This window comes from Xiphophorus couchianus, chromosome 5, assembly GCF_001444195.1.
Source record: "Xiphophorus couchianus chromosome 5, X_couchianus-1.0, whole genome shotgun sequence".
In the NCBI taxonomy this organism is placed as follows: Eukaryota; Metazoa; Chordata; class Actinopteri; order Cyprinodontiformes; family Poeciliidae; genus Xiphophorus; species Xiphophorus couchianus.
Genome location: NC_040232.1, coordinates 28096702 through 28118015, shown reverse-complemented (window position 1 = coordinate 28118015; position 21314 = coordinate 28096702). Strand labels below are relative to the sequence as shown.

At 40.6% G+C, this 21314-nt stretch overlaps 1 protein-coding gene and 1 long non-coding RNA gene across 2 annotated transcripts; both read left to right on the top strand.

Moving 5' to 3' along the window:
* Positions 1 to 1345: 1345 nt before the first annotated feature.
* On the top strand, positions 1346 to 13259 carry nfil3-5 (nuclear factor, interleukin 3 regulated, member 5). Its single transcript, XM_028017250.1, has 2 exons — positions 1346 to 1818; positions 7962 to 13259. Exon 2 carries the CDS (start codon positions 8554 to 8556, stop codon positions 10357 to 10359), a length of 1806 nt encoding a protein of 601 aa, XP_027873051.1. The 5' UTR covers positions 1346 to 1818; positions 7962 to 8553; the 3' UTR covers positions 10360 to 13259.
* Positions 13260 to 18229: 4970 nt separating this feature from the next.
* On the top strand, positions 18230 to 20774 carry LOC114144181 (uncharacterized). The gene is made up of 2 exons (XR_003595429.1): positions 18230 to 19598; positions 20231 to 20774. It is a non-coding gene; the product is annotated as an uncharacterized LOC114144181 (long non-coding RNA).
* The last annotated feature ends 540 nt before the right edge of the window (positions 20775 to 21314 follow it).

The following is a 21314-nucleotide window of genomic DNA, read 5'->3' as shown; positions in this document are numbered from 1 at the left end:
CCCCGGCACGCACACACATGTGCACCCCCACACACCTTTTCAACTCTGACCACAAATCCTCTGTGGGTCTGATGTCCTGAAGCAAGTTTAAGGTAATTTGGTGGAATGCTAAGGGCTGCTGTCTATTTGCAAGATTTGTTTATGCCAAACTTTAGGATCCAGGTTGATGTCTTTTGATATTATGTCAGTTTTTACACATATTGTAATTTCTATATGATGCTATATATTTGGTGAAGATCACCAGTCCCTCATGCAGCATAACACCCCCACAACATCATGGTGCCACCTCCGTACATCATTGTTGGGAAATCCATTAGCTCTTTCTACGTGGGCTTGAAGGTTTCCCTGGTTTATCTCCAAATATAACAATTATCATTTTTGCCAAACACAACAGTTTTGGTTTCATGAGCCAGGACATGTCTTTAAAATTTAACCAAACTGCCATCAGGATTATCATATGCTATGGATGTATGGCTTCTTCTCTGAGTGGCCTTTCAGCTCATGGTTCCTGTTTTACGTTCTCTCACCAGCTCCAGCAGCATCTTCTCAACACTCAAATGTTTTGACCTTATCAGAAGCAATAGAAACCCTATCTTAACTTTCCCATATTGTTTAGAATTATACTAATTGTATCTTATGTAAATTTTATGAAGAAATAATATTAAAAAAGCTTTAAACTGGTCTCGTATTCTCGCAATGAGCTAATATATGCAATTTTGACAATCTAAGCAAACTTAAAAAGGTCAAGTTAAATCAGTTTTTTTTATATCAGGCTATAAGAAACAAAAAGGTTGAATAGTTTCTATACAGTTTTATTTTAAACAATTAGTTTCTCTTATCAGAACTGCACCGGTATCTATAAAAATAGCCAAAAAGAAAATCATGACAGGCTAGTCTAGAGCTATGAGAAAAATAAGATATTTCATATTTAAATCCTAGTTTGCTTTTAAATATTGTTTAATTTCCACCACAGTTTTCTGTATTTTACATTAGTTCCCAAAAACTCATTAATTTGGGTTTATTGTATTAAGCAAAACCAGCTCCAGCAGGAAGAGGAAGACTGTTCACACCACATAAACAAATGAATAAACAGACTATATATTTTAACTATCTTAGGTCTACAAATGAATTATGGGGTAGATGTTTATAAACAACTAGTGTTGCAAAAGGATTAGTAAAAAGTTCCTCACAGGTTTCAAAAGAGCTAATTTTGTCTCACGAGGAAAAATCCTGTAATGAGCATGGCTTAAAAAACTACAGCATAACAACCCAGGTGTTGTTACGCATTCACACCCTTTTTTTTTTTTTTTTAAATAAAATTAACCACTCCCGCAAGTGGAGGAGCCGAAAAGAGATGGGGCGCAGAGGGGAACAAAAAGAAAGGGGCCAGTAGAGCTCTTGCAGAGAGAGAGACTGGGACCGAAAAAAACGTGACTCGGCAGCCTAAGAGCTGTTATGCAACCGCTGACCTACTAACACATATCTGTAGCAGGGGAGCCGGAGAAACTGGAGCAAAGTGTCCGGCAGCGCACAGCCGACGCACAGATAGCCCGAGCCAAAAAGGACAGGAACAGCATCCAGCCGAGCCAGTGACTCATCCGACACCGAGCCGAGCGGCGGCACTCGCACAAACTTAGTTTTATTTCACGTCTCCTCTCTCTTCTTTTCTTTTTTTCCGCTCCTGGAGGTTTCCTCCTCTGAAGGGACAATACGGGAAGGAGGAAGCGGGATCGAGACAGCTTTTGTGTCGGGGAAAGCCTGAAGCTTTTTTTTTTTTCTCCTCCTGCTGCTGCTGCTCGTCCTCCGGGACGCTGAAAGGTATGTTTTGACTGAGCGCTGGACCTCTTCGTGGACTCCTGTCTTTACCTGTGTGCGTGTTTTAAACCTTTTACCGCCTCACATAAAGCCGTTTCACCGACGGGAGGAGCGGGATGCTCGTGGCCGGGTATTGTTCACATGGCGACTCGCTGCTCCGCCGGTTTGATCCCCGCGTCTGTGCGTGACTTTCGGGCGTTTGCGGCTTCCTTCTTGGGTCACGTAACACACGACTCGTAGGGGAGCCAAGCTGGACACGTTTGTAGAAGTCTCTGTTTTTTTTTGTTTTTTTTTATTTGGCTCCAGGCAGGAGTGCACATATGTGGTCAATGTCAAGGCTAGATAAAAGCCCTCATGGTGGTGGTGTGTTGCAGTGAACGGGGACAGCTGCTGCTGGGCTCTGTTGTCCGCTTAATTCACTTACTATAATAAGTCCTACACGTGGCATGCTCCTTTTCTTCCGTTTTTTCCGCCTACCAAACAACTACTGAGCTATTAATTTATCCGTTTATGTGTTTTAATGTATGCAAACAGATGCATCGAATCCGATCGGGGCGCAATTCTGTTTAAAATGTGTTACTTTTGTAGCATCTTCAGCCAAAACGCACATTTAATGTAAATATTTCTCTTTCTTAACGATACATAACCTGTTTAAATAGTGTTATGAATTGGTGTACAATAGGATTAGGCAGATATTGATAACCTTAAGTAAAAATACAGTTTTACATAAAAATTTACGGAAAAAAAAAGACTTCAATTTGAAATGGAAAAACCCGTCAAATATATAATCATAGCTGAGATAATGAAGCATATTTGTTGTGACATTAATAATGTTTTATTTAACGTGTCATTTTGGTTCAGATACGTGGAATTAAGCAATGACATAGTTAACCATCTCTAAATTTTGTAACAGTTTTATAGCTTAGTAATTAGGTGTAAAATGTCATAATTTAATAATTTAGGAACAAATAACCATATCTATACCTACTCTTTTGTTAGCATGTTTTAAAAAAAGAAGGTGAAATGTTGAGATGTTTGAATGCTTGCCATAAAGTACTTGTGACACTGAATATTAAGCCTTTTTCAAAGGGACACCAGTGTAACAAGCTGATGTTAGACGGTTAGTCAGGCTATCTGCTCTGGTAGCCATGAACAGGCCACTTGTAGTTCACTAGATTCAATACAGCATTCCGTTACTAGGAATGGTAAGGCTAAGACTGCTTCAGTTTCTTTGTTACGACTGTTTTTTTTAATTATAAATATTTACAAATATTCGAAAGAAAATGTGCAACAGGCTTCTTTTAGTCAGCTGACTGGCAGTGCGCAAGAACATGAACATGTAGGCGGAGGGGATGATCTGTCTTACTCTAGCTTTCTTCAAGTTTAATCAATCTAGTATTTTCCAAGTCCTTATTATAAAGATTTTATACTGAACAAAATGACGATAAAATTTTTGTTCTTTTGAATCAACAAAAACTGATATGCCAGCAGCGGCTCCATGCCTCTTTTACTAGAAATGTTTTTTTTTGTTCAGATTTGTGGATCAATTGGTTGTGCTGTTTTGGTTCCTGTTTTAGGTCGTTTTCTAAAGACCACAGTTTCCTTTATGTAAACGCAGAGGATATGACATAACCAGCAGAGCAGTATCAAAACCTCTTGAAAGGTTTTACATTTGATTGTTTTATTCAGGGGTCTGTAATGGTGTAAATGAATAAAAGTGAGTTCAGACAATGTTTGATTTTCAGTAAATGTTTGAAAGAAAGAAATAGTAATATCTAAAAAAATAACGTTGATGTCCTTTAACTCCGAATTGCCACATCATTAAAGGTTACACTCAGTTATTTTTGTTCTTCGGTTAGTGAAATGACAAAAAAATGCAAACACATTAAAATGATTTTAAAAATGATAATTATAAAGGGCAATTTTACAGCCATTTCTTTACTTCAAGAGCAAATTATATCGACGCTGTAAAAAGGTCAGGTTTAGATTACATATAAAGCATGTTAACTTTGGTAAAAGTGTTAAGCAAACTAATTTAAATAATGCGTATTTGATGCGGAAGGGTCCATATTTCAAACACATGTTTCAGGTGTTGAATGAGGATTTTGAAACGGAGGTCAGCTGCGTTTGTTGACCTAGAAAAACGGAGTAAATCATCCCTTCAGCAAACTGTTGCAGCTGAGCTGTTATGAGACTTGTTCAACATGCACATTGTGAAGTAGGCACACGTTTTGTACTCAAATATCCAGAATGTTTATAACACTTCTTTAAAGGTTTAGTTTTGTTGTGGGAAATTCTAGGATTCCTGTTGATTCCTATGCACTCTCTGCATATTTTGTTTTTAATTTCCAAAGCAGAAATAGAGTAAATCTTCACAGTGGGAGCTGTGTTTTTAGAAAATGGTGATGTAACACAGCTGCTCAGTGTCTGCTGCTGCTATTTTTAACCTGATTACCTCTTTTCTTCCACCAGAAAACGTATAGGGTCAGCCAAATGCAGCTCTTCCTTCCTCTCTTTATGTTTTGTGCCAGATCTTGGTGTGGGTTTGTTGTAAAGTTAGCAGAAGGGCGCCCAGCCTTGTGATGCAATGCATCGGAAACCCCTGTCTGGCGAGGGCAGGCGCAGCGCTGGTGAATCCGGCTGCTGCCAGTTGGTCTGGTTTCACAGTGGGTGCGTTGCTCACTCCGTCCCAGCCAACTCTCCAAATGTAGGTCAGACCTGAATCTGGGTGAGGAAGAGAGGCACGAGGTTTGCAGGGCAAGGGGTGGACTACTTTTTTTGTTTTTATTATAATTATTTGGCTCAGGTTCTGAAAGGCACAAGATTAGAGATGTAATTCCTGATTTGTCCCAGCTTTCATAACTTAATGTGAAATCTAATTGTACTGGTTAAGAAAATGCTTTTAAAACCTGCACCCTTTTCTCCGCAGTAATTGTTTCCAGTCGTTGTTAATCGGCACGTTGTCATATCGAGGTTAGTTTCTATCAGGGAATTCTCGCCTCCTGGTTTGTTTGACACAAAAGCCTTGGTGCAAACAAAAAAAAAAAAATGGAGGTTCCTATCTGGGGCCTCTTCCACGTGTGTGGTGTTGGATCTTTTTAAGCATGGAGGAGGGGGAAGAGGACGTTTTTGCGTTTTTAATCACGCTTGCCTCGGAGAGGGTCAGAGGTGAAGCATTCCTCCACCGAGTGGCAAGTGGCTGTGAACTACCCCAGGGGGGAGGGGTTTGTTTTTTCCTCTGTGAAAACACACAGTCAGAAAACATCTTACAGTGAATGAGTCTTTCTAGGCACACAAAGAGCAAATTACACAATGCGCCGTGCCTGAGCTCTTATCTCTTGAGTCTATAGGACTACGCAAAGGTATCGGAGGTCAGCTTGTAAACCTGTGGCATCTGCTGCTTTGTAATATGAATGTGTTACACAAGCTTTGGTCCTCACCAGGAGAAAATTCAGAGCACGTAGGCAATGAGCAACAACGACAGCCCCTCCCTGAGCGGGCCTGTGAGGGAGCATGGGAGTGAATTTGGCTGCAGAGATGGGTGTGTGCCATGACGTCAATGCCGTTGCGCTATCTCTGGTTATAATTTCCCCATCTGCCATGGATTTCTGCTGTAATGTGTTCGGGAAAGGTATAACGTGCTCTCTCGCCGGTGCTCAGGAGTTAATGTTGCATAAAGAAAGGAAGAAAAAAAAAATCCCCCCTTATGTCGATGTAGGTGACGTGTTTGAGTGCACCTTGTTTCATCGTGCTGCAGCAGAGTCTGTAAAATTCCTCTCATGTCCACTAACTGAATTCCTTCTGTCACCAGATCTCCCCCTCTCGCTCTCTCTGTCTCCCTATTCTCCCCCCCCCTCCCTTACCTCTTTCACTATTTTTAGCGTACGCTCTAATACTCTCCTGCTTCTCCCCTCCCTTGCAGTCACACTGACCTATTTAGTGGCGCACCGTCAAAGACAGGAGGAGTGTTTACTGCTTTGCGCCGTTTCTAGGTCAGTGGGACAGCGCAGAGACGTGTGCGTGCGTGCTTTCTTCCCGCCCGCCTTTGTTTTCGCGCTGCCTCTCTCCTCGCTCTTAATGAAAATTATCCAAGATCGGGGAGGGCGGAGGCTTTCAGCCTACATTTTTCCACATCGTTTTGTGTGATTCAGTTTAGATCTCTTTGTGCTGCATGCCAAAGTTAGACAGGACACGAGATTCAAAAAGGCAAATAAACAGCTTTGTATCCAGAGCAGGTTTTAAGTCGTCTGTGGTCATGATATCGCTTCTTTTTTAATAAGCGAGGGGTTATGTAACAGGGTCACTGACTCTGGAGGGAGCCAAGAAAGATTGGATAACATGTATTACTTGAAAACACTTCTGTGGCACTAGATCTGCAGCTCTAATTAAAGGGGAACAACACGTTTAGGTCAATTTTGTTCCACTAACTAGGTTTTACTGAAAGGTTGCGCAGTAGATCAAATTGCAACCTTCATAGCAATAAAACATGATCAACATTGCGAACAGAAAGTACTTCTTAAATTCAGTATTTGGTAGGATATTATATTTCAAGTGCAATGCATAATTTTGTTGCATGCTAATAATATATTTGGCCTCTGGGACAGACTTCCACCAGCCTCAATGACCTCACTTTATGTAATAACTGAGGACATTTTAATGAAAGAAAAGAAATAAAACAATATGAGAAACGTGGATAGTTATAATGACTGTGGTTATGGCCACTTTCATTAATATTATCACAGCAACATGTTTCCCTGATGTTCATGCAGGCCTAGCGGAGGACCGCGATTTTGACCCTTATGTCCTCACTGTTTGGATAACAGATACTGCATAGATTTGGAGGTGCCTGCTGCTTCAACAAAATTAAAACACTTTTCTGTACCTAAACCTTACATTTGCACAAGAGCTCACTTAATTCTTACCCATTTCTGAATGAATGTATTAAAAAAATACACAAGGCAATTATTTATTGGTGTTTTTGCTGTTAAACATATGCTACATTAAAAAGTAAATTTTTAGCTTTAGATTGGACCGCTTTGTGGAAAAGTTGGTTAATTCCAACCACTGGACAATTGTTTGGTGAATCGCTGCAATTATTCTAAGTTCTTGTGGAAACAAAACAATGATAGCACTGTTTTTATTTTTAATCTATGATTCTTTGAGTAGCTTTAAAGAGGTCACTTGTTACACTATGATGTTTCTCTTTCTGTTTGTGTCTATCAAGCTGAACTTAGGCTTCACTAAAAATTTAAATCTCATTCTTAAAAACACATTTTAAGAGACTATTTTGACACAACGTCTAATTTAAGCTCCGTTTCAATTCCAGTGTGGTCAATAAAAAGCAAAGCCAAACTCATTAGAATTGGAGGCACAGTGACCTAGATTACGTTCACTCTGTGTCATAAAAGGATGTTTTCATGCTTGTGAGGCACTGCAGGGCTCAGCGCTGTGATGTGTAATTAATGTCTGCATACGAACTGTGCAACGTTGTGCAGCGAGAAAACCGGAGGAACCAGAGCAAATCTAGCTGTTACATAACACAGAGCGGCCCGTCAACATCCGTTTGTGGTGCATTGTTTTTAATTTTATGGTGCAACGCATGATGGGTGGGAAAGACTTCCTGGTTAGCTGCAAAGTTGAGTTGACACGCGGAAGCTCAGTATGCAGTGTTGTGTAAATTTAGAAACTGCGATGGCTATCAGAGAAACTGAGATGTTGTTGTTGTGCTAGAACCTCCCACGGGCCAAAAAGCAGAAATTACAGCATCAACAGTTTCTTTCTTCTTGCACCATAGTAAACCATCAGCACTGCACAAATCCAGTCACTCCTCCCTCAGCTCTTTAATAGTTTGCCTCTGCAGAGCTTGCACTAGGTCAGCCAATTTCATTCCTCATCATGTAACAGACTTCTGCATATGCAGCACCGTCTGCACATGTGTAACTATAGCGTTTTCTTTATCTTTTAAGGCATTAACAAAATAAGCTGCTTTCTGTACCTAATGAAGCACAACAAGCAGCTTTCTGCTGCTGTTAAAACATATAATCGTAATGTTTTTTTAAATAAATGTCGTATCAGACTGTTTCTGCACCTCATTTAACTTTTTCTCTCTTTTGTTCCTTCCCTTCTTCTCTTTCCTGCTGCCTCAGTAACCCACCTAGAGGTCGACATCTCTGAAGCAGAGTTCTGAAAGAGCCCTGGAGAAGACGTACTGACCTACATCCTGCATCAGACACAGCGAGAACCAGAGCAGCGACCTGAAAAGCTCCTGAAGACTGACAAAGAGGCAGATAAACTCAAAGTCACCTGCAACACTTTGGAGAGCTGTGAACTATTTGAAGAATCTCTTTAAATATCTCTACAATCAAGCACCAACTTTGTTTCCTGTTTTTCGACGCTCATTTTTCAGAACACTACTTCAATGTCTGAAGTTTTCGTCGAGTTCCACCTCTTTTTAATCTTTTTGGCTAATTTAGATACTTGAACAATTTGACCTTGGAAGATAAGTAAGAACAAATCAATGAGGCAGTCCTTTCATCAAGCACAAATACCTCATCCAGAAGTTTTTACTGATCCAGCGACATAGGTCAAACGTTAAACCAACAAAGTAAAAGGCTTGTATAACTGTTCCATCGTTTCACCCCCCCTTTGCCCTTCAATAGGGTCATACTGTGGCCCCCAGTTGGAAAAAAATTGGAAAGTCTCAGTCTAAACATCCCATCCAACACCAACAAAAGCACCATGGAAGTTGAAGCATTTTCTCCCTACGATGGGAGCCTCCCTTCCCCTGGTCCTGATGGTTCAACACGGATCAGCCGCCAGCCCAAAGGCTCTAAATCAACCGTGACCTCACGTCGCAAGCGAGAGTTCATTTCTGATGAGAAGAAAGATGCCTCATATTGGGAAAAACGGAGGAAGAACAATGAGGCGGCCAAGCGTTCGAGGGAGAAGCGTCGCATCAATGATATGGTGCTGGAGAATCGCGTCATGGCACTAAACGAAGAGAACGTCCGTCTGAAGACGGAACTCCTTCAGCTCAAACTGCGCTTTGGTCTCATTAGTGCATCTTCCTACATGGAGAAAAGTCAGCAGATCTCCAACAGTGCTGCAGATGGAAACCCAGGTAGCAATGAGAGTAGCACCAATGGCACCCCTAACAGCAACGCCTACCACTCGAGCAGCGGCTACTCCAGTGCGTCCCAAGTGATGCTGAATTCTGACTCATCTGAAGCTGAACAGTCCAGCCGAAGTGAACGCCACACCATGCTCCACAAGTACTCCCCTCTGGGCTCTGTGTCTGATATGTCTGATGGTTCTTCCAGAGATAGCCCTGAACCCATTGGCTACAACATCAAGAAGGAGCCCTTGGGAATGGAGATGGGTGGACTGGAAAGCAACAGGATTCCCAATGGAGTTGCCAATGGGATACCAAATGGCGCTTACTGTGGCAACAGCACTCTGGTTTCCCCTCACCAGCAAAACACCACATTAGCTGAAACTTCCAGAGACTACCAGTATCATCAGCATGAGCACCAACAGTGCCACATGGAAACTACTGGTCCTGCTCCTCAGGCCACCTCTACGCAGAGGAGTGTCATCTTGTACCGTTCCAGCAGTGGCTGTTACCCCATGGAGAACCAGAAGCTGGAGAACCAGCAGACCCAGCAGAATAGACCACCACAGCACATCATGCACAGTTTGCCCTCAGAGTTCTCTGACTGCTCAGTAACCATCTCTGAGGTTGCAGAGAAGCTAGAGAGGACAAAGACCATGGACTCACCTCAGTATGAATACACCAATGATCATGCCGATTCCTCTGAGGAGTTCCAGCAACGGTTCAGTCACAGTACCCACCTGCCAGATGACGACCACCCGTGCTACAGCTACCAGGCTCAGGAGAACCGTCTTCAGCGCACCGAGAGTCCCCAGAACTCCTTTGCCCCTGAGCTTATCAGCAGTGAGGAGAGCAAGTCCTTCATACAGCACAATGGCTACCTCGGCACACTGGATGAAGAGCCTCCTGTTCTCACCTACGAAGGAGGGCCCCGACCCAATGCCTTCTATCAGGAGAACTCCTCTGCTAAAGACACCTCCTCAAGCGACGGAGACCCTCGTAGCTCTGATAAAGAGGGCTCCACCGATGACGAATCCCCCTCATCGTCATCCTCAGACATCAGCAGCTACCACCAGAAGGCAGAGGGAGCTGGCAGTTTGCACAGTGAATACCACGCAGAGGTCCAAGTCACTGCCCTGCCCCACAAGCTCCGCCTCAAGTACAGAGCTCTGTCCAACGGGGCAGCTGGAGCTCAGGTGGATGGACTGATCTCCAACTCTATGTCCCCTTCTCCCACTCTGCCCCAGCACCCCTACTTAGCCCTGCCCGGCAACCATTCCAATGGCCAGGCCAACGGAGAGGGCAAAGAGACTGAGACTGACTATATGGAAGAAGTCAAGGCTGAGGTGAATGACAGGGCAGGGGCTAAAAAGGAAGGAGGGAAGAAGGGATCTGAGAGTGGAAGAAGTGGACGGAATAAGAGGCGAGATTAAGAACAAACATAAGCAGCTTGTGTATTTTCCTGTCAACTCTGTCATTCGATGAAACTAGACAGCTACAACTCACACTGGCACTTTGCAGGACAGGCAGTGATCTATGTGAGGTGTATTTAGCACTGCGTGGAAACGTCAGTATCAGGATATGCGAAATCCCAGATCCGTGCTTTGGAGGAAGAAGGACATCCTTCCTCCAGAGCGTGGTGTGTTTCCAACTATGAAGGAGAATTTCTCACAACCAGATAGTGAAGTTTTCTTTCATATTTCACCAATAGATTCACTGTGTCACCTGTAACTCTTTCCTTTACTCTCTCTCCTACCTCCCTATGATCCCTCAAAATTAAAATAGCAGATTAAGGAGGGATGGATGAAACTCCAGATTTGGAGTTTCTCTTGAGGAAAATTCAATTATTCATTTTTACTAATTGCCTTATTGGCTGGTCAGTCTGTATTGTGGCATTATGGGAGCATTCCTTTTACCAAAGATATGCATATTTCCTTTATCGTCTCCCTCTTTTGTCAGTTCTTCCCCCCCATTTACCTACTTTTATCACCATTAGCCTGGTCAATTGAACTGGATTCAAACAACCATCAGCACACAAGTCCCCTTCACTCCCAAAGGCACTTAGATTGTATATTACTGTGAAATAAATTTGCAGATATCAAATATATATTTTAAGAAAAAAATGTGGCAAAAAAAACAAAAAAAAAACTAGTAAAGAAACGGGATGTGGTAAAAGACTAACAAGTTATGTGTGTTGTTTTGAAACTTCTTGTACAGTCCTGTGTTTTTTATTCTAATAAATGCCTCAAAATTTTTTTCTTTTACTAAAACTGTGAGCTACTACTCGTAAAAAAAGAAGACAGGTACATTTGTTCTCAGACTGTGTTCAGATTGTCCACTCGTTCACTATAAACAAAACAGCCATTTCTGCTGTTGGAAACTCAGAATGTAATCTTTCATGATATTATGTGGTTCTCTAGAAGTTTGTGTCATGTGATACATTGATAAGGTCAGTTGAAATAGACTGTAGATGTAGGGACAGAATTGACCTTGCATGGTAATGTTAGCATTAGCATGCTAACCATTTTTATGTGTTAGCATGCTAATGTTAGCTTTGGCATGCTAATGTTAGTACTACTGTTGGCACTTGTGTGCTTACATTTATACATTGTGTAGTTAACATTGTAATGGTAGTAGTAATGGCTCAGTAATCTGAGGATGGTGTTAGTATCCCAATGTTAGCTGTTGTTGTTTGATTTAGCGTTTGTTAATACTAGTTTCATTAACTAATAATTGCTATTCACAGACTGAAAATGTCTAATTCCAGCAATTCCCAGTCAGCCTGACCTGGAGCATTTCTGGAAATTTAAGTTCCAACAGATGATAAAGATGTCAAAAATAAATTGTAAATACCTGTAAGAACATAAATAATGAGCCCAATTTCGATCATGCTCATATGTTTATTTGCACACAGACTACAATTTTAATAACTGTTGTTTTGTATGAGATATTTAATAGCTTTCCATGGGTCTTATTTACATTTGTTTATATTGAAGTTACACTCTTAATGCTGCTTAAGTGGATACAGTAAAGAAAAGTAAAAAAGCAGGTTTGTGTCACAACCTTTATGTTTGTATTGTAAATGTACATGATGTTAATTATGTTTTCAACCTCAACATTATCTCATGCTGTCCATCGTTTCATATTTAGGGATACTTCTGCAGGTATCAATGAGTTTTCTACTGGAAACAAAAGTACCTGCAAATCCCATTTAATAGTTCAGTTGGATTTGAACTGCTGATGCCAATTAATGGTTTTCTTGAGGTCTGACAAGCCATTTCTATTTTTTTAAGAAATATTAAACGTAAAAATGTTTTGTGTAGGCTGATTAAATTTAACAACTTCTATTTGTAGATGATCTCAGTCTATGCATCAAAGCACATGTTCCTAACGTCCACCTGATTTTGACCAAACTCAAAATTAAAGTGGGTCAAAGAACATGTTGTTAGTTGACGTGTTTACAGACTAAAAAAGTGGGAGTTTTGAGGTTTGATGCATTTAATTACCCTACACAACATGTATCAGAGTCAATTAGAAGAAAACTGTTAATTTGGATCACTAGTTAGTTAGTTCACCAGTACTTAGGTCTTTATATGAGTGAACGAGTGGACATTTCGAACACAGGCTTAGAGTGGGATCCATGCTCAAACCACCTGCGCTCCTTGACCAGTTTTATTTTTTTTCATATCAATTAAGGCAACACATGGCCTTTAGCAGAACCTGACAAGCACAAGCCTTGTTAGCAGTTCATCCAGCAAAATCCATTGAACCCATTAAACAAACCATCTCTCCAGTCACAACCAGCAAAGCTGCTCTCTTTTGGATAAGGTGCCTCTTTATTGTGTTGTTCCTCGTCCCCATGTTGGCCAATGTCTTAGACCCCTTTCAACTCTGCACTGATTTGTTTTAGCTACAGTAGCTGCAGTAGATGATGCGGTATTTAAACTGTTTTACTTCCTGGTGCCTGCCTCTGGCCGCTATGTATAAATGTAAAGTTGTCTTTATCTCTTGTATACTGCTGTCTTTATTATTTTTAATAATATTTTATCAATATTGTTTTTTTCTATTATTGTGTGTATTTTTCAGCCACTTGTTTCATTCAAGCTCTAAGCTCTTCTTGTTGTGCTGTGTATTTACCCATTGCTACCCTTTGCTGCAGTTACCATTTGTATTCTGTGTTACTGTATAATCTTTGTGTTTTGCCTAAAGGCTTCCTGAAAATGGAAAAAAAAAAAAAAAAAACAGCTTCTTCAGAAGTAATTATGTATTGATATAATTCACGTTGATATGCAAATGGCTACAAGAGAAAACACTCAATTTTAATTGTGAAAGATTGAAAATGGGGAAAAAAAAAAAATTAAAGGTTGTTGAACTAAAGAATGTCTCCTTTGGCCTTTTTGAGACTGTCTTAAGATTGTTTTATTAAAAGTGACATACAAGTACAACACTTGCATAAACCCAATGATTTACACACATATCTCAAATGTTTTGAATATCATATTTATGTAATTCAGTTTTGAGTAAAAGTAACATATTCTACAAAATAAGTGCACAGTAACATATTGTAAACATTTTGGTAATTATGGACTGCAAATAATAGAAATTAAAATGTTATATAGGACTTATAGAAAAAGATTTTCATACAGAAATATAATGTGGCTTACACAATTACAGGTAACAATGCTAACTTGACTCTTCCGTTTAAGTCACATAAGCTAAACAAACTAGCTGCTTAGTGGCTCAGTGGTAGAGTAGTAGTTTTGTAATCTGGAGGTCGTTTCCTCGATTTCAGCTTCCTCCTGACACATGTCGATGTGATCAGAAACTTAAGTTGCCTTCCAATCTGTAGATCGGCATATATAAGTGTTTGTGAGTGCGAATGGGTGACTGTGTGTTGGGTAAATTATATTTTTAGTATAATCAAAGAATCTAACTCTCTTGTCTTTCCTGTGTTTGTGTAAAATTGTCTCTAATAGGTATTTAGACCTGACACTGTGTGTAGTGTAAAACGCTTTGAGTGGTCAGTATGACTGGAAAGACGCTATAAAAAACCTATTTACCTTAGAGCACTGTATGCAACATGGAAAGTTGAGTAGAAGGAAAAAATGTGGTAGAAAAAGGTGCACTAGGGATAACTAAAACCTTATTTCCAAGGTTTGAAAAAAAAAACCTTGGAAAAATTTTTTACAACTTGAGAGAAATTCAGCGGTTGTGAACTCAGTTTGGAGTAAATGCATCAAAAGGCACCACACACACACACACACACGCACGCACACACACACACACACACACACACACACACACAAACATCCAGGATGCATTCCTTCTGTTAAACTCCTGAACCAGAGACAATGGCAGAAGTGTGTTTCCTGGGCAGCTTCCTCAGTTGCCAAATGTCCACTTTTCATGTGAAGTAAAATATTCATTATGTTTGACTATCAATACCTCCCAGCCCACCACCGCTGTCACCTGTGTAGTGACAATGAAGGGATTTATCATCAGATTATTCAATAAACAGTCCCTCAATTTAAAGCGTGTCTCCAAAGGAAATGAAGCAAATATATTAGATTCACATACACCAAACAGACAAAAACTAACACACATTTAATACACTGCTATGTCTTTACTTCAACAGCTTGGAGAAAACCGAAATTATTTGAAAGAAACAGCTTGAATCTTGTCAAGTTTAGATGTTTCCTGAGAATATTGTGCAGTAAGGCAGAGCAGTGTGTTTTACTCTGATTTGTACCACATCTTACAGGAAATACCAATGCCATGACACAAGCAGGTCTGAGAGATCTTTAGTTTTACTTAAAGCTTTATGCCACTTCTGAGGATTCCTCTCTCTCTGTGTGTGTACAACCAGCAAGAAAACATGATTCATTGGAGCTGGCTCCATTCTTTCAGTGCTCCAGCCTTCATTTCAGATGCTTGACTCACGCTGCTCACTAAGTGCTTTCCTAATGCACACTTACCTTTCCATCAGAGCCAGCTTCAGAGCAGCCCCTCTGTGCTGCTCTTTACTTCTCAAACACATCAACAATCCAGAGCCACACATCGACCTGACTATTACATAATCAGACACTGTCATGCTTTGTGGCTGGTGCGTATAGACTCCCTCTTTTTGAGCAGCACTGCAGCTACACGGTAAGCTCTGCTACTCGTCAAAGTGTCAAAAATCCTTGTATGGTTAAAGTGCCTTGGCAGTACGTTTTTTTGTAATATTTAGGTGATAACAGTGCATCGTAACGGTATCCATATCTCTTGACCGTTTTAGTCATGCTACAACACAGACTTTAGCATGTCTCCTGGAGATTTGATGTGGCAAAAAAAAAAAAAAATCTGAAAAGTGCAGCATGAATTTGTGTTTAACCTCAAACCACTTTTTGCTGCAGCCATGAGTCTTTTGAAGTATGTTGACCAGCTTTGCACAGCTAGAGGAATTTGCCCCATTCTTCCTGACAAAACTGCTTAAGTTCAGTCAGATTTGATGGAAAGCCTGGAGTTTGAACCATTCAAACATGTAAAAATGCATTTCTATAAACGAAGGGACCTAAACTTCAACCCCAGAGGAGCTGGTGTCCTGCAACTTGAAGGTATTCAGCTGTTTCAGAACAGCTGAATCAGATATTTAGGACATTTGCAGGACTATAGTATTTCTGTGCCATGCTGAGGAGGTAATTCAGTAAGTAAGACACATCGAAAAGTTTTAAATATTTCCTAAACCATTTTGTTGTAGCTCTGTATTTTTAGTGTCATTTAGTTTTTGAGTCATTGACAGCACATAACGCTAATATTGAAAAAGATCCTTCATTTACTGCTGTAATTCATTTCTTTTTTTTTTTTTATAAGATTGTTTTACTTTTAGATTTAAAACTGGATCTTAAAATGGTTTCATTTTGGATGCCATGAAATTCTCATATTTTGGGGTCTTTGGGAAACCCCAACCAGATTTTTCTTTTAAGTATTATGAATCTCAACTAATTAACTGAATAAAACTATTAACTGGGTTTGTCCAGATGATAAATGCTAGTGAAATGACCCACTGCTGAATCAAAAGCCAGCTTTAAAACTGTTGTTCAATCATTTGTGGGGAAAGAAATGTCATAATGTTATTAAAAAAACTACAAGAAAAATTTAAAAACGGTTTGCAATTCAGTCATCTGAGGACAGCTGATTGTATTGGACTTCACTAAGAAGTATTAAGGGCATTCTCTTCAACTTTTTAGTAAAAAAAGAAGTAAATAAAATCCTTAAAATTCATTTTCTTCATCAAAATCATGCAGCACTCTGTGTTGGTCGATCACATAATACCCACTAAAATCCTACTTTAGTTTGTGGTTGTAAAACTGGACAAAAGTTTCAAAAGTTTAAGGGATGTGAACACTTTTACAAGGTTTTATGTCCCAGTTTTTGTTTCACTACCTGGAAATCTTCAAATAATACTAAATACATTTTAGATAACACAGAACACACATCATCTTCAAGAAGAGGTTTAAACCATCAAAGAAAGAAAGAAAGAAAGAAAATAAAAAGGCAGTTCATAATGTAAAACTCAAACCCTGAGTGAAGCTGTGCCACGAAGCCCAATAATTAGCTTAAATTGTCTTGTGTTGCCAAGAGTTGCACAATAATTCAGTTCAGTGCTTCACAGGGCAAGTTACACAAGAGCAGCCTGAAGGGAAGAAGAGCGTCGGGCTGCGAACCCAGAGCCAGCCGGCCCCCTCCTGCCTGCCTGCCTTTAATGCAACGACTGCTGCTGGGAACAGCAGGTTGGCATGAGAGGAGCAGGAGTTACATAAGAAGAATGACAGGAAGGAGAGCCTATCGCACACTGCGCTGTTGCAATCTGCAACATAAACACAATTTTATTTTTCTTCTGAACTGATGACAGCAGCTCTGGCTGGAAATTGTCAACATGGCTAAGACAGGGAGCCCCTCCCAGGAACTTCACACCGTGTTTACATCCTTCGCAAAGTAAATCAAATGAACGGCTTCTTGTCTTGTTTCTCACTTTCAGACTGACTGAGTGAAGGGTGTGTGGTGGTAGCGGCTCACCACAAACAGATCTGGTGGTTCCAACCAGTAATATGAAACTCGTTTTTTTGTTTTGTTTTGTTTTTTGGCTTCACTCCTGCTCTCTGCGCCACCCAGCAGCCAGCTACAACAAGGTGACGTTCCTGAGAAACCACTTTTGGATCGGATCTCCTGTTTTCCTCCACTTTCTCACTCGTTCCCCCACTTCTTCTTCTTCTTCTTCTTTTTTTCTCCAGCCCATATTTGAGCTGTACAAGCTGCTTTGTGTTGTGCAGAGGCTTGTGAAAACAGGCCAGGAGAGAAAAAAGTAGGTCAGTGAGGAGGGATGGGAGAGGACAGAGGAGAGGGGCGAGCGGCAATGTAGAAGAGAGGGGTTATTCAAAGTGGAGAGAATGAGAGCCGGGAAGGAACGGGGGAGGGAAGGTTACATCACATCCCTCCACAGAGTAAACTTCGGCAAAGTGCTCAGAAAGAAGCTTTATTCTGTTCCAGGGAGCAGGTCAGCGGCTCACAATGGCCGATTATTTCCTCTCAACCAAAACACCTTTATGTAGGAATGCTGCGTGAAAAAACTGCAGATTATCAGATGGATTAAAAAAGACACTATTTTTTTTTGTAGCTTTATTTAAACAGTTGCCTTTTTGTCAATTACATACTAGAATCTGAGCAGAGGGACGGACGCATGAGTGTGGAAATTTAAAAGCTGGAATAGAGCAAGAATGATTGAGACTAACTTGATTTGACTTTTACTCTATTTCTCCTCTGAATTAATCCATCTCTGTCAGATGCAAACAACCCTGGAAGTCAGTTTTAAGGGTTCTGTAAGGAGGGTATGAACAGTCAGTATCTTTTTGTGAAATGTACTTTGCATGACAGATTGAAGGAGCAGGACTTTATCAAAACAAGGTGTTGAATTCAATCACATTGAAGTTATTTCCAAGAATTAAATTGTTCAAATTAAATCAACATAATTCAGTTCAACTTAATTCACTTCCATCCAGTCCATACCAAGTCAACACATAGACAAAAACCAATTAACCTAAAAACTAATGCTTATAGACTATAAGTTGGTCAGAATCCAATTTTATTAAATAATCTTTATTTTGTTTTATTTTGGTATTGTAGTCTCTCAACTCAAGCTCAAAAAAATATGTATTTTTAAATTGTTCTCAAATGAAAAGATCAACACAGATACATTTTGTTTTTCTATTGTTTCTGTTTATCATGTAAAATTTGTTTGCTAAAGTATTTTTATAAACGTTGTCCACATTCTGTCCTCGACTTAAACAAAACACTTTAAAGGAAAAACTGCAATAACACCTGCAGGTCATTAATGAGACGATATATCAAATGAATATCGGTATCAGAGTTTGTATCGGTGATACTGGCTCTGAGTTCACTTGGTATCGGAGCGACACCGATATATGCAGTATAGCACACCTTTAGTGAAAACCATCTAATGCAAAGGAGCTGAAGGTATTTATGAAACATGATTTTGTTTCATTGTTTTAGAACAGCAGAAATTTACTTTGCTCCTAACCCTACTGTACCATCAGCTCAGCTTTCCAGACAGAAATATCTTCCTCTCTGAAGACCTTGGAGCGCTTCAGTGAACGCAAGGTGCTGATTGACGATAACACCACCACGTAACCTCATGTAAAATAAACATACTGTCCCTTTAAATAAGGTTAGGCTGTAATACTGTGCTTGTGAAAGTTAGAGACTGAGAAGGGGGTGTTGGCCTCGCCGCCGCCTGTGATGATCAACAACACTGGCTGGTTATGTAACCGGGATGCTGCAGTATGTAGGTCAGCACCGCAGGGAGAGGCAGGGATTGGGTAAGGAGGATGAAGCTGTGCAGTGTGTGTTGGGCTGCCTGCCCTCTCAGCTGCTCAGCCGCACAGCGAGGATGTGCCGCTTAAACCGTGGCGAGGTGACGTCAGACTACATCAGTCACTAGTTAAAAATCTCTGCTTAATGACCTGAAAATCTGGAGGCAGAGGGGAGGAAATCATCAGAAGAGGAATGCTGCAGGAACTTGTTGTGCAACGAAGCCAGACATGCTCAAACATTAACTTGGTTAATGTTTCCATTTCACATTCTAGTTCTTGTAAACAAAGTAGGTCACGCTAAGTATCTCATTTCTCATGTGCATTTAGCTCAACGTAAAAGCACTTTTTTGTTTTACAGCAATAAAAGTTTGGATAAAAGTTGTCAAGTTTCAATGGGGAGAGACACTCTGTTGTGAATATTCACTGCATGACAGAACGTAATGTTCTCACACTTTGCAACTGGATGTTTGTTTTGATAACACCTCCGTGTTTTCCATTTTACCTAAATTTCCTTCAGCACAACTTAAATACGAACAAGCATTTGGCTTCGTGGTTCCCTCTGACCCAGTTTGCTCTAAAACGAGAGTTCCTCTGTCGAAACCAAAACGTTTCACGTTGGTAAAAATGTAAACATTTCCCCACAGAGCAGATTTGGCCCCAAGCCTGCAGGAAATCAGGGAGACAAAACCCGGAGCGACTGAAAACAAGTCCTCGATTGGCTGACGTTCAGGAGAGAGTTAAGCTGCCTGCAACAACCCATTGACTCTCCCACTCCCTCTGTCTGACACGGTACTGTAAAATAGGTCAGTGTGTAACTCTACAGATGTGCGTGCAGAGGACTTTCAGCGTCAGAAACACACACACGCACACACGCACACACACACATTCATCTCAGTGTTAAAATAGGTCACAAGGAAGTTGTGCGCTTCAGAAATGAAAGTAGGCCATCAGGAATAACTGCATGTGTGTTGGTGAGCGCATGTGTGAGAGATGAATCAGCTTCGTGTTATGCAATGATTAAGCCTCACTCCAATCTCTTTGCCTTATCTTGTGCCCTCACGGTGAAACATGTCGCTTGCAGGTGTGCATGTCAGTGTACATAATGCAGGATGAGAGAAAGTGTTGCTTCTGTTCTGCCTTTTACTCACTTTGAAGCATTTAAATCAAATTCTGGAGTAAAATCTGGTAGTTTCGCAATCATCATTTTGTGAAAAACTTTGTGAAATAATTTATATTCAACTTCTGGATATTACCCACATTCAAGAATTAGTGTTCTCTCTCTTTTTGCACTGTGTTGAATAATCTTATGCAATGCCTTGTTATTTCCCCTCTTATAAAAGGGGAAATATTGTCGTCTGACGGATAGTTACTGCATTTGTGCAGAGCACCCCCTACCGTCTCATAAAGGATCTGATAGTCCATTTGTTCTGCATAGATCCCCATAGGGACCACTTATTGCATAACCTGCACAAGCTGAGAAATCAACAAGGTCAGAGGTCAGCTAATGCGAGTGCAAAGAAGGCAGAGGTAGACGTCTGCAGAGGCATTGCTGAGCTGAGCAGTGAGCTTTACCATCACCGAGGCTCAGAAGAAAGAAAAAGAAAAGCTGCTGCCATTAACTCTGCTTTTTCTCCTGCATCAGTTCCTTCTGTGGTTTTTGTCTTCTAAAACCCCCAGTCAGTAAAGGTAAAGAGTTAGGTGAATAATTACAAGTTTAGTTGTATCTAAGGACATGTTGGTCCTCCGCTCCATCCAAATATAATTGATCACTAATCACTATCCCTCCTTTTGTTTTCCTTTTCCAAGTCACTGTAAACAAAGAGGCGAAAGGGAAAAAAAACCTGACTAGCTCATCTTCATGTCATCAGAAAGTGAAAGTATTTTGACACCTCTTCTGCCAGATAACCTCTAAAGTGTCAACAAACCTCTAGGAGTCACTAGACCTCATCAAGACATAATAAACTCCAATGAACTCCAAATGCATTCAGTTTGTTATTTGTTACCGGTGGAACTGGATCTGTTTCTGCTTATGAACTGGTATGTGTGCTTTGGGGGACAAAATGGTGTCCTGCAGCCACCTGTTGCATTATAAACTAACATAGATACTGTTTTCACTGTTTGCCAGCTGGTACTGTGACAGATTTTTTTTCCCCTCCAACAGGCCAAAACGTCACAAAATTTGAAGCTATGGAAACAAGTGTATCTCTGCAGGAGGTTAATAAATATTTACATTACCAAGACGCTTAGGGACCACCTCAATGTATATACATGTGGCAAAAAGAGCTGACTATGTTGTATGGCCACTGCTTTCAGGGTACATTTCTTTGGATTTGCTCATTAAAAAAATTCCCCATTATGCAACAAAATCCAGCCCCTGACTCAGTTCAGACAAACAGCTATGTGGGAACCGCTGCAAGTTTCCCACGTTGCTGCGGGACGACTCTGACTCAGTCGGCGCAAACGCCTGCTGCCTGTTTCCATGTCAAAACATCCGCACTGGTGCCACGAACGTGGACAGA